Genomic DNA, 16,417 nt, shown 5'->3' with positions numbered 1-16,417 from the left:
TAAACATATAAGATGTGCAGAGAATAGCTGTTTTGACTTGGTATTGTTTTAAATATGTTTCTTGTGGTGCACGTTCTACTTTATAGGCAAGTGGTGGGACTGGGAGTACAAGTGGTATTAATGGGATGTCACCACAAATTAAACATATGTTGGTTTTTGTAAAAAAATAAAAAAAGACATCCTCTCTGGGAATTCTGGCCACCACATGTTCCGGCACCACAACAGAAATGTCACACTTTCAAGTCCGTGCTTAAGTTTGACTGAAGGGCGATCAGACCTCAGATGCACGCTGAAGTGTTCCCAACAAAAGAGTCTATTTATTATCACGTTACATGATTCAGTGCAGCCAAACAGAGCGTCCCAGTGTTTTCAATACCGTCCGGTTGGACTACAGTTAGCTTCAAGGCTTTTAAAAGCGAATGACTAGACACAGCATCAGCTTTGATTAAAGACACGGACGTGTTGAAGCATTTTATCAATAAGGAAAAAGTCAATAATCTGCAATCTATATGAAAAAATGCGGCGAAGCTTGATTTTATTTAAAGGACAAAAAGCTCACAAATCAACTGAGGACTTGAAGAACTAAATAGTTTTGTTTTTGTTGTTGTAGTTGTTTTGTTGTTGTTTTACAGTACATTCTGTACCAATTTTTACAGTAATCCATTCAACGACTGTCTGGATGTTTTAGACACGACCACAAATGAGAAGCGCATGAAATCAATGGAGGAAATGTCAGCGGAGTCAGGTTGAGCTGTCCTCGGGGGAACACAAACGCCTGTCCAGGATGAAAGAGCAAATCATGCAATAATGGAGACATTTTTGTCAAAATAATGGAAAAGAGTAACAAGTCTGACCTGCTGACAGGCTGTCACAGACGCCCATCCAGCTACAAAACCAAAACAGGAAGTCCTCTCTTCTTATCTCAGCTGAAGGATTCCCTGTGCAGCTAAAAAAGGATGCATTGGACCACCACAACTAATCAAAATATAGATTTTTATCAATCCCTGAGTGTCCCCATTTATTTAAAGGCTAACCCAGCCAACAGGACGATTCAACTGGACACACAGGTATAATGGTTCGAACGGCTCAGTCCACCTGGCCGCTGCCTCCCACAAGATGGCAAAACTGAGCTCTTCAGCCCTTGTCAGGGTCAGTCACCATCTAAAAGACACGTTCGGCATAATCAACTTTTATTGATATAAAATAAGAGGATTATATCATTTGATGGCTAAGATGAGCAACCTATTTGTAAAATGGAAGGATGAGGCAGCCTAATTTATATGTTTATCTTGTGTCAAAGGAGCAGAAGATCAGAGCAGAAATGATGTTAGCTAGCAGAACCACTCAGACTGTGCAGGCATGCAGAGCAAAAACATGGGGACAGTCAGACGCGCACACACACACACACACACGCACACATACACACACATGTCTCACATTACTGTGGCTGAAAGTTTTTTATGTCTTCGTGTAGTGAAAGAGAGCAGAGAGAGGTGTGAAGCCTCAGTCACGCAATGCCTCTGTGTGTTAGTGTGTGTGCACGTGCGCGTGGATGCGCCCCTGTGAGTGTGTGAGTTTTGCCAGCAGCATGCCAAATTCACTGCATATAAAACTGTATATGTGTGTTGCGCACACACTAAGAGCATCTCAGGTCACCAATGAACTCAGGAAGATAATGGCCGCAGCCTCCCAGACAAATGGACAAATGTGTTTTAAATTTTAAGTGTTTATGAATAAAATCTTATAACTGAATGACCGAAAAACCTGTCACCACTACCGGTAAATCTATAAATACCGTCAGTTTGCTACAACAGTTACGTCCAGTCGGAGAGAGACTAGAGTGGCACAAATGGAGCACGGTGACTGAGGTTTCCTATATATGTGTGATATACTGTGTGCCAGTTGGAGCACGTGTGCATGTGCCAGCATGCGTGGGAGGGTACAAAGGGCACGAGAGGCTAAGATTAGGGAACTTGTTATGGTTACCAAGAAGTGTGTGGCTTTATAGAAGGGGAAGTGAAAGCTGAAGGCTGCAGCTGTTCAGCTGTCTAAAAGGCCTCATCCAGCGACAAGCGAAAGGAAGTGAAGAGCAGCAACTGGCCTCATGCCACAGTAATCTGAGCATTACAAAACGCATCGCACGCAAGTCTGTGTGAATCACTGGTCAATCCTGCCAAGATCCAACAGTTGAACTTCTCATTCTGTACACTTATTCTCATCTTGTCTACCACTGGGGGCGGTCAGCTATTTTTTTTTACTGTGCTCACTTGGATTTCCTATGCTGACAAAGTCATTTAACATCACAAGACAAAGCCAAAGTGACATCATAGAAGTGGAAGTGGCACTGTGAAACCCCACCTACAGCTGTTTACAACATCAAGCTAGCTGTGTGTCATCTGCTCCTGTAGGGGTCCGTGATTTCAGAAGGTCACAGTGACACTTTGGGAGTGACTCTAATTAGAGCTGAATCCCAATTTTACTCTTGTTAAAATGAAGCAGCTCTTTTTACTATAACAGTCTTTCATATGTCGTTCCTCCACCCGTTCATCCAGGTTTGTGTTTTTGGCACCAATTGTCGTATCCTCAACTCCGTCATCTGTGGGATAGCTTTGCAACACAGAAAGTCTTAATGACACCAAAACACCTCAGTGATATCAGACCCCCCCTCCCCTGCAGCGAGATAATATGTGGTGTGTTCTGTTATGCCACAGATTCAAATGAATGGGAAGGGCCTGGAAAGAATTAACCACCCCTTATGGGGGTTTCCTGGCGGTGTCTTATTAGGGTGTTGGCAGGGCATCCTCTTTCTCCTGTGAGTGGCAAGGTGGGGGCAAACCGGGTTGGAATTCCACAGCGGTGTGATTGAATTGGAATTTGTGGAATTCTAAGGCCCAAAGAAAACCTTGAGCTCTGTATCGCTGCTCATGACACACTTCAGTTGACTTGTCTTTCTGGGGGCATGATTTTCCATCATGTTTGTCTTAGCCAGGGAGGGTTTATATCATCCACAAAACCCAGTTTTCCACCTAATTTGGGGTGAGATGTCCTGATAATTATTCTGATGAGGGTTGATAATGGGGGGGTTGTGCATAATATCCAGGTCAGGCGACTGTAAAACAGCCTGTGCATCGCAGCCTTTCGCAGGTTTGGAGGAGCTCCTTACATTTTTTTTAACAAATCTAACCCAGAGAAATGCAGAGAGTTGGTGGTGAAGGTTGTTTTTGGCTTCCACTCAAATACCCCCACACTTCACCTCCCCTCGTCGCCCCCCTTACCCATCTCGCAGATTAAGCCACAGGCTCCAGTATGAAATCAACATTGGGCCCAGCAGGAAATGAGAGATCTCCACAGGCGATATGGAAGGGAGGAAAGGTGGAGGTGGGACACAAGAAAAACACCAGAAAGAACCATAGATTTCACTTTTGGCAGCCAACCCAGCTCTCCATCTCATGGCCCAATCTCAAAGCCTCGATATGTCCCGCTTTGCTCCTCTCCCTAACATTCTCCGTCTGTCTCAGGGTAACATCTGCTCATGGTGTGTATTTGTGCATGCAGCTGTGCCTGAGTCTGCAGAGTCAAGCTCGATGAGCTCGTCTTATGAAAGGCTCCAGGCTTGTTGTTTTTTCCTGGCAAGGTGATTCACTGGCTAAGCCAAGAAAGTGGACAAGCAGCAAGCTATTTCAGCAGGGCCTTGTTTTTGTTGTTTCACACTTGAAGACAACATAACCTTATATGCCCCCCCACCCACCCAACCGCCACCCCCACCAGCCCTAGCCATGACTAGAATACAGCAAAGTGTTTAAGAGACACGGCAAGAGTCTCTTCTTGAAAACATGGTGATTCACCAAGAGGGCTGCTGTAAGAGGGGCTGTCTCAAATGGACTGTGCAGGGCCGAGGGGGGACGTTCAACTTCCAACATGTACGCACAAGCGTGCACGCAAATGCCTCCATGTGCAGATGCAGATAACCGGGAAAGACTCAGAAGTGCTCAGACTCAGATGGTGCGCAGAGAGGGGTGGGGTAGCAGTGAGGGGCTCGCTTAATGGCTTTTAAATTTCCACTGAGTGACTTACAACTGTGGAGGAGCACAGCTGTTCCTGATTTGGGGAACAAAGAGGGGGAACAGCGGCGGTCCGAGAGCCTGGACTGGGCTGCTCTCTGTTAATGTCCAAAAACCTCCCAAGACTGACACAGATGTGTGTGTGTGTGTGTGTGTGTGTGTGTGTGTGTGTGTGTGTGTGTGTCCACCTCTATGTCCCCATAAGTATCTTTGGTCATCTGTCATGTATATTTTCTGTGTGGAATCTCTTGTGCTGTGCGCGAGTGTGTTTGTGTGTAGGAGGCTTGGAGGCAGGGATAACAGGATACGTCTGCGTCTGCAGCCATAGATTATTGCTGCGAGGGCTCGTAACCGAGCTGGGCAATCGTGGAGGTCAACCTGACGGGGAATTGATGACAGTTAGGGTTAGGGTTGGACGAGAGGAGATAATGTTCAGATGTGTGAGTGCAGCTCCAAAAGAGTTCCAACCCTGGGGCCATTTTGTTCTTGTTTTTCGTTGTGTGGATGGAGATCTACGGCTGATTCTCTATTTTGGTTTTTGTGCGTGTCGTTAAAAAAAACAAAAAAAACAAGAAGAATTTAGAAATCCCACTGTGAGAGGAGATAAAAACAGAGCAAGAAAGGCGGTTGAGATTAGAAGCCAGTGCTTATCGAAGCACGTCAATAAGAGCTGAAAGCTGTAACATCAGCCACGTGGAAAAATTCCAGCTCGCTTTGATCAAAGATCAAATCATCTCCGGGAGACAACGCAGCAGTTTCAAACACACTGCTCCTTAATGTCAAACTTTTTACAGTGGGGTTCCATGGCTTGAAATACTGCTTCCTGACCCCCACCCCCATGCAGTCACACACACACAAACGCACACCCTTACGCGCACACACACACACACACACACGCTTATGCACACACACACCCTTCCGAGCTATGCTTTGTTTCCTGCCGCTGTTGAACGCAGCCTTTTCCCTTGCGAGGCCCCTTCATTGCACTGCAGCCTTGTAAAACATAGCAGGTCAGCGTCACATGACTAAGGTCTAGGACGCTGTAGTCTGGGGCCAGCAGGAGTAGGGTGTAAAAGAACACATGGGTGTGGCAGTGTGGAAGGATGGGAACTGACAGCCGAGAGAGAGAGAGAGAGAGCGAGCAGTTTGGAAATATGGAAACGTGATAAGGAGGGAAAAGAAACAGAAAGAGCTATAAAGTAAGTAAGGCAGGGGATGGATGATAGCTGTAAACCAATAAGTCTCAGCTGAAACCACTAAAAGAATATTATTTCCATCCATCCACTCCTCCTCAAAGCTCCCATCGATCACGTCCTCACCAAAAAAGCACTGCAACTCCTTTGCTCTCACCCCAGGCCGGAGCTGCTCAGGCTTCAGCAGAGAGACGTGAACACAAAAAGAGAGTGTGTGCAGCCCCCCGACCCTGTGTCGCTGAGTGATGGGAGCTGACATACATATGGAACACACTCATCCTGGTAGCACTAGAACGGGACTGGGGGAGGGGAGGGCGCGTACATTACCATGCAGTCCGTGCAGCTATATCAGCGCGTGTGGAACAACGCAGCACCTGCGTGTGCGGCACACTCGGCACTCAACAATCCCCTCACCTGGGTCAGAATCACTGGGACGGAAGATTTTCCCTCCTTTGATCACTTTAATTTAAATCGCTTGCCTCGTCCTCACCCCATCTCCCCATCTCATTTATTTCTGTGCTAAGCACTCCCCAGAGATCTGCAGATTTATAGGTGTCACATGAGGAGATTTCACCTTGTCTTTTGTTTTTCCTGCCTGTCAATCCCCTCCCTCACCCGCTTCCTCATCTGCTGCTCATTATGGGCACGAGGGAGTGCACACCACATCATACTGTCACTGAATGTTGTAAGTGAATTAAATATTCTCATTTTCCCCCCAACAGCAAGTCTGGAGTCACTTTTTCACTCGCAGAGAAGCTGGTTTTGTTTTACTAATAACATCACAGTGACAAACCAAAAGGCAAGATTTTTATATTCTGATGTCGTATTGTTTACCATATTATTCTTGCATACTAACGTGCTAATGCGCTAATTAAACATAAGATACAGCAGAGCAAAATCCCAAAAAATATAATTCATGGAAACTAGATGCTGGTTCCATTTTCTTTAAAAAAAATCACCAGTTTCTTTTGCCGTAGTTGATTACTGTTATTAAGGTGTATTTCTTTTTGATGTATGTAAATATGTCTAATATTTACTGTTTGTGTCACTGAGTTTCACTAAGGTGTTTAAGGGGGTTTTCCTCCCTGTGAACAGGCCTGAAATTGCCCGTCTCTCAGTTTATTTTAGCGTCATCTAGAATCAGCCAGCAACAACTGCACTCACCTACCCCATTTCCTCCCCCTCCTAACCTCACCCCTCGCTCCGTCTGGCTCATCCCACATGTCACATCACATTTCCCAGGCAGCCTCGGGAAAAGGGCAGAGGCCTTATGAATTGATGTGGGTCGCTTGCAGGACCATGGCCACGACAAGGACGGACACACACACACACACACACACACACACACACACACACACACACACACACACACGTAGCATTACCTTGTCTTGTGGGTACATATAGAGCTACATCATTTTTGACAAATCTCAATCTGACTCAGTCAGTCCGAATACTACATTGCCTTGTTTAAAAAAATAAAGAGTCCTAACAATGTGCCAGTTCTACACAATCTTACACACATTCACAAACATATGCTCCACAAAGCTGAGGTGACTTTCTCCACCGTGCTTCACCTCCACCCAGACTCATCTTCAGATTCCTCGGGCAAAATGTTGATTTATTCATGAACGCATGCGGGGGATCCATACCTAAATGCAGAGATTTTATTTGGAAAGCTTGGAGTGACAGGAAGTGCTCACTTTAGCTGTGGTAATCATGTCGTTTTACACCACAGTGTGCACGGTGGAGCTGTCCCTGCCAGCTGGATCGCCTCTGCTCCCAGTGAGGTGGACAAGGATGACACCTATTGGTGTCTATGAGACATTATCAATAGAGGATATATGAGATGAATAAGCAGTGATATTGGGTGCATTCATCATCCGGTGACAGTAAATTCACATAAGAGGAAAATTGACATGGGCTCGTAAACATCCATCACAGGCCGTGTGTGTTTTAGTCACAGACGTGTGTGGAAGGTGAATCACATGCAATGGAGTGGGGGGGGGGGGGGGGGCATGATGATAGATTCTGTGGGGTTTATGTCACCAGTCCACAGTTTATCCACACAAGCACTTCCATGGTGTTTCTCCTCGACTACTGTTACCACTGATTTATCCTCGTTCCTCAGACCCCGCATGGTCTTTTATATGTCCAGTTAGGCAATTCGCTTCTCTAATCGGGTAATTGAGGGCAGGGGAGCTGGTGTAAAGGGCAATCCCAGGAGCCTGGCAGGCCTGCTTCATGCCTACTGGACTGGAAGGGAGCCAAAATGCAGCCTCCACCAGGCTGTGCCCCCCACCCAATGGCTCCACTGAACTGGAGAAGATCCAAGATGGATGCCTCCAGGGCTGGACTGCCATGAAACCCAAACCTGATAGATGAACTCTACATTCATCAGTGGTTCAATTTTAAATCTCAGAACTGATTATGGCTCACAGAAGTCCCCGGGATGTGGAATTGAGAAGCCTTAAAAGCCCAAACATGACCTGACTTTCTGATACCAAGACAGAAAATGCCTCCGCAAGTCTGCAACAGCTGAACTATCAGCTCACAGAACAAATTCCGAAACAGGAATAACACGCATCATATTAAACCAGTCTGTACCCTCCTAGTGCCTCAGAAAAAAAAGAAATGACTTTGAAAAGAAAATGGAGCAATTTTTAGCGACTGTGTCTTGAAGCTCAGTGATCCACAATGATTCTGCATGCAGCTGACTCCCTGTGGAGAGAGAAAAATACAGCCGGGAGAGGAGAAACAGAGATGATGGAGGAGAAGGCAAGAGAGGGGAAAGTGTATGTCAGCCCACAGCAAAGATGAGAGGTGAGAGGCAGTGTGATGCAGAAAGAAAATATGAGATGCCGCTCGCTCTCAATATAGATATTTGGAGACAAAAAGGTCAAAGTGGAGCGGAGAGCTAGTCAGGCTACCGTATTTCATCTTCCAGCCTGATTTTTTCAAACTAAACACTCATTTATTCAAGCTATTCATGGTTTAGGGGTAAAAATAGATTCTGGAAGATGGACGAAGCATATTTGGAGAAACTGGTTGCACATGTGCCGGAACACCAGAGCGTCAAATCGCAGTTTAGTAGGAAGAAAAGCGGGATAATAACAGCTCATTAGACTGAATGTCAGGAACCAGAGAACCATCCAGGGACCTTCTTCTGTGCTGAACCTGACCTTTTAGAAAACACAAGGGCAGAGCTTGTTGTTTGTTTTGCCATATACTGCTTCAAGTTATAAAAACGGGTTTGGAATGTTGTGTTAAAACGAAACAGCGTCTTAATCAAGACCCCACTGTTGCTGGTCCTTCAGCCAGCTGGGAGTTGAAGCAGTTTTAGTGGATCTGATGCAGGTCTGAAGTGATTCCGCACTCACGGATGGCCTTTTCTTCGTCTAGCAAGTGAAACACAAATGCCCTTGAGCAAGGCACTGGGAGCTGAAACGCTCCAGTTGAGACGCGTCGTGTGGAAGCATCCAGGCATAAAAATGTGTGAAGGTCTAAACGTGGAGCGAGGTGCTGCCCAAATCAACTTTCCCTAGAAACTTCTTCTGAAGGTTAAAAGAGGCTCCTCCCCTTTTTTTAGACGCCAGCGTAGTGCGATATTTAAATCCCCCCTCGTCTTATCAGGTCACCAGCTGTGAAGTGCGCAGAGGTCAAGGTTCAAACTGTGACAGCTGCAAATGTCAAATGACTCGTCCCCCACTGTGGCTGTCACCTTGGTTCATCATTTAGAGGATTAACTGAGCAGCGGGAAGATGCGGACAGACAGAGAGAACAAAAGGAAGAAAATGGGAACAAGTTCTCCGGAACACCAGGGATGAGCGCACGAGAATGCACGGTTGCATAATGGGGTGTTGCGTAATGCACCCCATTTGAAACCATGTCACCGATGCATGTTCGGACCCCGCGTGGTGCTGCCGGTGAGCAAGGAAAGCCAGTGGGGTGTGACTTTTTGGGGTGAGGAGGAAAGAAAGGGAGCGGGAGAACAGCGAGGGTTTATGAGGCTGTTTCCAAGCAGAAGAAGCAGAGAGACAGAAGGAGACAGCCAATGGGACGTGGGCGCGGTTCAACAGAGAGGGAGATGGTGGAGGGCGGTGGGGGGGTTGGGGGGGCGATTATAGGTGGGCGAGAGCGCGGTCGGTTCTGGTATTTCTACCCTGTCACATCGCGTTAGTGTGCAGCCAAGCACGACTGCTGAGCACACCACTCTGGACAGCTCAGGGCGCACGTACACACACACACACACACACACACACACACACACCACACACACACACACACACACACACACACACACACAAGGTACCTGTATTTGAAGACAAATGCACACACGCCATAACCTCCCACACACTGAAAACAAGTGAGCACCTACTGAGCTTTGACAGATGCCAGGAGCGTCTTCAAACGCCTTTTCTTCCACGAGGGCATCCGTTCATTTATCCATCATTAGTCTTTCCTGTTTGTGGTTCTGCTGCCACAATGGAGCATTCATTTCCTGCCCACTTTCTTACAAATATTCATGGGGGGGTGGGGGGGAGTATTGAAGGATTAATCAGAACCAAATGAATTCTGCCTGTCCCAGAAGAGTGCGTCTTCATGTTGGGGGAAATGTTGCAACCTGATGTTCGGAGCTGCGCTCTTTAGGAACACAGGCGCATTGTCTCGTCCTGCTCAAGTATACAAGTCTGGCTCGCACAAAGCTACAAACCATAGCAAGTTACTTAATCAAATCCGTCAGAGTGGGGGGTGTGAGCGCAGTCAGGGTGCATCACGGTTCTCCAGCAGAGCGGTTGTGTCAGCAGGAGCAGAGCAGTCAGCTCATCCTCTCTCTGGTCACTGTGTGTAACATGGCTGACTGACTGAGCTCTGAGGCCTTGACACAACATTTTCCCTTCGAAACGAGATAGAACGTGGTGGGAGATGAGAGGGAGAAAAGGGATCTGGATGACAGTGCACTCTTCGCGCCGCAAACCTGCCCTTTAGGCAAGGAAAAGCAGAAGTGAAGGAAACAGATGGAGGGAGGGTTGCCAGTGCTGCGCCGTAAACGTTGCGGAAGGAGGGAAGGAGGGATGGATGGAGTGCACAGATGGAGGGTGGGTGAGGAGGAGGTGGAGCACCGAGGTGTGATGTGCGCTGACCCGAGTTCCTCGGTGACGCCATAAACTTGCAGGCACGCTTCAGCAGCTTCCAGGAGGGAGATATGAGCTCTCCTGGATCCCTGGTCACCGGCGCTGACACAGAGACGTATACATCACCATTCGCACGCTGTGTGTTTGGGCAGATCGCTCCGCATCAGTTGGTGACACACAGCCGGTCCGGGTCGCGTCCACAGCTAGTCCCAACATCCATCAGCACCCCCACAGCTTACCAAGCACTGAACCAATGAGAAATATGTGTGTTGAAGGCTGGATGTTGGATGTTTCCTCTCTATCACTTTCTTTTTTTTTTCTTTTTTTCTGCAAAGCTAAGCTAAATGGCAGCTGCATATCCAAGCAAAAAAATAAAAGAAAATGGCCTCTGGATAACAGGAAGGAAAATGAGGGAAACATCAGACGTGTTGCGTCGATTTTAAATGTGCTGCAAAGTTGCAGACTGAACGATGGAAACTACAACGAACACATTCTATTTCCATCGTCTATTACCACCCTGTGCTATAAGGTGGAAGGAGGAGCGTGTGTGACTTCAGAGATGTCCTGGGGAGCCATCAGTCAACCATCTGCACCGTGAAAAAAGGCCTAGGTGGTTGATTGAGGGGTGAGGCACAGGGAGCCTCCCCTCTCAAGGTTGAGGAAGACTAGGTGGTGAGGGGGGAGGAAGAAGATGTTATCATTTCTATCTTCTGCTCATCGCTGGTGTGAAGGAAGCTGCGGAAAACAGATGACCTACATTTTTTTTTCCCTTTTTCCCAGACCGAGACAGACTCCAGCAGTGAGGCCTCCCCAGATCCAGAACATACAGAGAGATATGCAGAGTATGAAGGGAGAGGGTCTGAGGAGGAGGGGAGGGAGAAAGACAGAAATAGGAACACTTCCATCTTGAAAGAGGCAGACATGAAAAGGTAGATGGAGACAAAAGGAGAGTGGGGAAAGTTTTGACAGTAATCCTCTTCGACTTTCCCTTCCTCCCTTCTCAAACGCTTACATAAAACACATTTCCAATTCTGTTCCGTTCACATCAAAGAGGTTTGTAATATGCATATATATTGTGTCCAGGGAAAAGCACGTTTGGTGTGTCCTGGAAGGGAAATCTGAGTCCAAATTAAGCTTCTTTGGAGAGTATTCAGATCCCTCCCTGCTCGGATGCCGCATACATCTGTCAGAGCTTCAGACTTCAGACAACATCTTCATCATCAGAGGCAGAACTCATTACAGCAAAAAAAATAAATAAACTGCTTTATTCAGTCCTCACAGACACATAAAGAGTTCCACGGCTGAACGACTGCGACAGACATTACGATGCTTCTATCGGAAATGAAGAATGAACCATTAGCCGTGTCAGGAAGCGTGGCCCGAGGGAGGGGGGGGGGAGAAAATATTAAATCAAGCTCCGGTGAATGGAAGAGTGAATGTTATGGCTGTAATAATGGAGCTTTAGATGAAGACGTCACAGAGAGGACGAGCTCAACTGGTTCGCTATTTCACTGCTGCCACCTACTGCCGAGGGAGGGTACTGCATGTCATAGAGTCTGCAGGGGCCACACTTTAGAGGTTAGAGTTAATTTAATAGGAAACAATTATCAGCAAAAACAAAGCGGAACTCTAAACTGACTGATTATAATAGTCTGACAGTAGTTTTAGATGAACTGTTTGATCACAGATTCCTGCAAAACTCTTAAAAGAACAATAAAAGTAAATCAGAGGCAAGTGTCGCTGTTCCTCAGTTTTTATGACTCTTATATAACTTAAATGGTTTCAGATGTATAAATTGAGATGACTCAGCTGTATAATTTGTGTGTGTGTGTTTTTTTTTTAAATGAAACATTTCCCAACAAAACTTTGGAAGCTATGGAAAAAAAGATCTGAACATTGCCTTTCACACATTTCACAGCACCTGAGAGCCGGTGCAGGGAACACATAATGGGGAATAATGTCCTGGGATTTAGAACACTAGAGACGTCCCTGCTTTTTTCATGCATTTATTCATAATTAAGTGGAAAAACACATTTAACAAAGGAAGCACAAACAGCTGCATCTGTTAGAGAGGCGCCGTGTTATTAAATAAAATCAGGAAACATCTGCACTTCATCATTTCCACGATGGGACGAGGTTAGTCACTGTGTGAGAGCGTGATGATTTACTGGGAATAACATCTGTTGTGTGAGTGTGGAGCGCCTCTGTTTGAGAATATCTGGAGAACATTTATGGTACAAGTTAAGACCGAGGAATCAGAAGGTAAAACACATTTATGAAGTTGACTGTTGGAGCAGTATGGATTCCTTATAACCTCACAGTCAGATAACACTCTGGTTGATTGTATTCTAGTTAAAGACTGAAATGTATGTGAAACCCACGTGCAAGAGCATCATCAGGACATGCTGACCTCGTGAAAGTCGCACAAAATAGTTGGTGCGACTACATTGAAACATCATATCATCAGGTAAAACTCTAACAGAGACTTTTACATCCTGTGTCACACTGCCCCCTGTGGTGGGCTTCTGTACTTCAGTTTAGCTAAGCTTGTGAACGGCAAATGATCTCTGCGTCTCTTTCTTGAAAGTTGAAAGATGTATATCCATCTAAAACAAATCAAACGTTCTTCCAGCACCATCAAACCTGATGAAGCACTAACCCTGATCTGTAACTGTCAAATGTGCCACAACTGACCTAAAATTCAAGATGAAGCTCCAAATAGTGTCCAGGTGGCGTATTTCCTTTTGTGTCATCCATTCCTTCGATCAAACCATCAACCAAACCAGTTCATCTTTATTCACTAAATCTAACCAGTTTGTGTCCATCTTCCAGCGAAGGTCAGTCATGTAAATATTAAATAGTGAATTTAATGAAAAAAGAGTCTGATCCAAACACTGCGCTCACACCGTGAATGTCCTGGTGCTCACCACTTTCCCACCGATGTGCCTGTGGACGCCACTGGAGCTCTTCCTAGAGATGCTCTTCGCTGATCCTCTCTTCTGCCTCACGCTGTTGGGTGCGTGCGGATTCTTCATCTGCCGCTTCTCCTTTGCTGTCTCTTCTTCCTGCAAGTTGAGGAGGTTGTCGCTGATATAGGGCAAGTTCTGTTTCTGCCTTCCTTCCGTGCTGCAGCAGAACCACTTTATGGAGCTGTGGAAGAGCTCAGCACAGCTGAAAAAGGCTGCAATCGCCCCGACGACAAAGTAGAAGCAGAGGAAGACGGTTTTCTCCGCCGGGCGGGAGGTGAAGCAGTCCACGGTGTAGGGGCAGGGGAAGCGGCTGCAGGGGAACTGGGCCTCCACCTTGAAGCCATAGAGCAGCCACTGACCCACGAGAAACCCAACTTCTGCCAGGATGCGAAACACCACGTTGACGATGTAAAGCCTCCTTAAACGGATGTCTTCATTGTACCTCTGATTGAATTTGGAGTTCTTCTTATTGTGGTGATGCATGGTGTAAACCAGAAAAAGCAGCGATGGCGTGGCGATGAGGACGATGTGAAACACCCAGAATCTGTACTGCGAGATGGGAAAGGCCATGTCGTAACACACCTGTTTGCAGCCCGGCTGGAGGGTGTTGCAGGCAAATTCCTCCTGTTCGTCCTCAAACAGGTCGCTGGCCACAGTTCCGAGGATCACTATCCGAAAGATGAGCATGAGCAGGAGCCAGAAGCGGCCGAGCATGGGCGAGTGAGCCTGGAGGCTGTCGAAGAGTCCACCGAGGAAGCCCCATTCCCCCATGTCTGCAGCACTTTCACGGTTTTAGCTAGAGATCCTGGCAAAGGGGAGACGTGTGCCGCCACTCCACTCAGGGAAACAGTTGCTTCTGGACACATAAAGAAACTAAAGCAAGTTTAATTACCGGTATCTCCAGTTCAACACTGATAATGGATCGAATGGCAGGTCAAAGGTAGTAAAACAGGTCCAGATTCCAGAAAGTCTGAAACCAAAAATGAAACAGAATTACTAGAAACAAGACAGTAAAGAGTGTGATAAAGCAATTCAATTCAATTCAATCTTTATTTATATGGCACTTTTTATACGCTAGGTAGCACAAAGTGCCTCACAAAGGATAAAAACAGCAAAGAGAACAAGAGAATCAAGAAAAGGACACACACACACACACACACATAAACAAGCTGAGGCAAGCTGAGACATGGCTGGGCACCGAGACCTGAGGCGAAGGAGACGCCACCTTTGGAGGCCCACCAGGCCGAGGGAGGTCACGGTCCGTGACCACAGGTGGTACCGCCACAAAGACCACCCCGACCCGGACAGACCGGAGGCTCCACACCAAAGCACAGAGCCCCCTAACCACCCAGGCCAGAGTCAACAACGGGACAGCACCTCCAGCGGTAGACCGGAAACATCTCCCAGCCTGGCAGGTGGTGTAGCCAATGCAGCGATTCTAAAACCGGTGTGATGTGCTCCCGCCCTCTGGTCCTCGTCAGCACCCGTGCAGCTGAGTTTTGTAATAATTGTAGGTTTGTGATGCTCTTTTTTGGAAGACCAGAGAGCAGGGCATTACAATATCTAAACGACAAGAGATAAAAGCGTGCATCAGCACCTCCGTGCTGGCCTGAGAGAGTAACGGGCGGACTCTGGCTATATTCTTCAGGTGGTAAAAACCTACCAAATCTGTTAATTAATAACCTCTGTAGTATCACACAAAGGGCTCAAGATTTAGATTCAGCAGCTGCATTATTCAAAATATGAAATATGAACCTGACTAAAGAATATTCAGAACCAACTAAAAACACTGAATCAACATTCTTTCTTTCAAGATTCTTCAAGATTCCTCTAATGAGCAGAATCTTTACTCAGCATCTATATGGACATGAGCACACAGTGGGTCTGGAAATTATTGACACCCTCTTAAATGTTTCACTATTTCTTGGTGATCTGTGGTGAAACCAAGTCAAAATTGAAAAAACATAATTTCCCTTATAACATTCGAGGGTGTCAAATAGCAAAACTGGTGAGCAAAGATTTAATAATAATAATAATCAACATAAAGGGAGATCTAAAGCAATGATTGTTTTTGAAATTTAAGAAGAAAAGAGAGAAAAGCTTTAGAAATCAGGATGAGTCAAAGTTTTGCAAACTAAAACTCATTTTTTAGAATATGTGTCACTGATTGGAAGATTTTTTTTTCATTATACGCATAGACATTTCACAAGGTTTCTTTTTTCCTCCCCCTTGATACAGATATAAAGTCTTGACGTAGCCCCCTGACATAATCAGTGCAGTCACTCTTAAAGTTGTGAATGAAATGAAGAAAGTGGCGTCAAAGTACAGCAACAAGCACCTTCACACGTGTTTGAGCATTTCAGTAGATGAGAAAAGATTATTTCTCCTGCCCTTTTCTCCAGGAAGAGGAAAACATGCCAAGTTCTCTTAGTGGCAAATACACCTTATCACAGAGCAAAGTTTGATCTGTAATGTGAGATCATCACAAGGGATGACTAAGAATAACAGTGAACTTTGATCAACACGAGTGTTGGTTTATCGTCAGGCTGTATGAGTCAGTGTAGCAGAGATGTTATATAGCTTCACCAGTTAGAATCTTTCCTGAGACCAGTCATGGCTCGAGGTCACAAAGTTCAAAGAAAAACGCCATTTACCTGATGCAGAAACATGCAGATCTCACTGGATAACCTTCATAACCGAGGCATTAGCTTCATCTACTCACAGCCAGTGTAAAAGCTGCATCAAAGCAAGAACATAAAGTCTTTAAGGGCTGCAGGAACTTTATAATTGTGAGGGTGGCAACTTTAGAGGAAATTCCTGTTCCATCCTAATCAGTTCCAATCAAGAGGCCTGGAGAACGCCTATGAAAGGCAAACACTTGGTGAGCGTTTCAAAGAGCTTCCTAAGTGGCAGGAAGCCTCCGATTCATAGACTTTCCTGTTCCCCTTCGAAGCATCCAAATTTAGTCAAAACTCCTGATGAAATCTGCATGAATGATGATTAAACTAGCTTCAAAATTACATTTTACACACTGGTTTAACAGTAAAGCCAACTTGCCCATT

At 46.0% G+C, this 16,417-nt stretch overlaps 1 protein-coding gene across 1 annotated transcript; it reads right to left on the bottom strand.

Annotated features, from left to right (window-relative positions):
- Positions 1-12,366: 12,366 nt before the first annotated feature.
- On the bottom strand, positions 12,367-16,385 carry LOC130523674 (gap junction delta-3 protein-like). Its single transcript, XM_057029084.1, has 2 exons — positions 16,010-16,385; positions 12,367-14,325 (listed from the first exon to the last, which is right to left on the bottom strand). The coding sequence occupies exon 2, from the start codon at positions 14,124-14,126 to the stop codon at positions 13,287-13,289; it is 840 nt and encodes a 279-aa protein (XP_056885064.1). The 5' UTR covers positions 14,127-14,325; positions 16,010-16,385; the 3' UTR covers positions 12,367-13,286.
- Between the last annotated feature and the right edge of the window lie 32 nt (positions 16,386-16,417).

The sequence above is a fragment of the Takifugu flavidus genome, chromosome 1, assembly GCF_003711565.1.
Source record: "Takifugu flavidus isolate HTHZ2018 chromosome 1, ASM371156v2, whole genome shotgun sequence".
Taxonomy (NCBI): domain Eukaryota; kingdom Metazoa; phylum Chordata; class Actinopteri; order Tetraodontiformes; family Tetraodontidae; genus Takifugu; species Takifugu flavidus.
The sequence above is the reverse complement of the archived record's forward strand: the minus strand, read 5'-3'. Positions and strand labels throughout refer to the sequence as shown.

Bases quoted from the DNA above. Each gene is read 5' to 3' on its own strand.
- LOC130523674 (XM_057029084.1), bottom strand. From the start codon at position 14,126: ATGGGGGAATGGGGCTTCCTCGGTGGACTCTTCGACAGCCTCCAGGCT.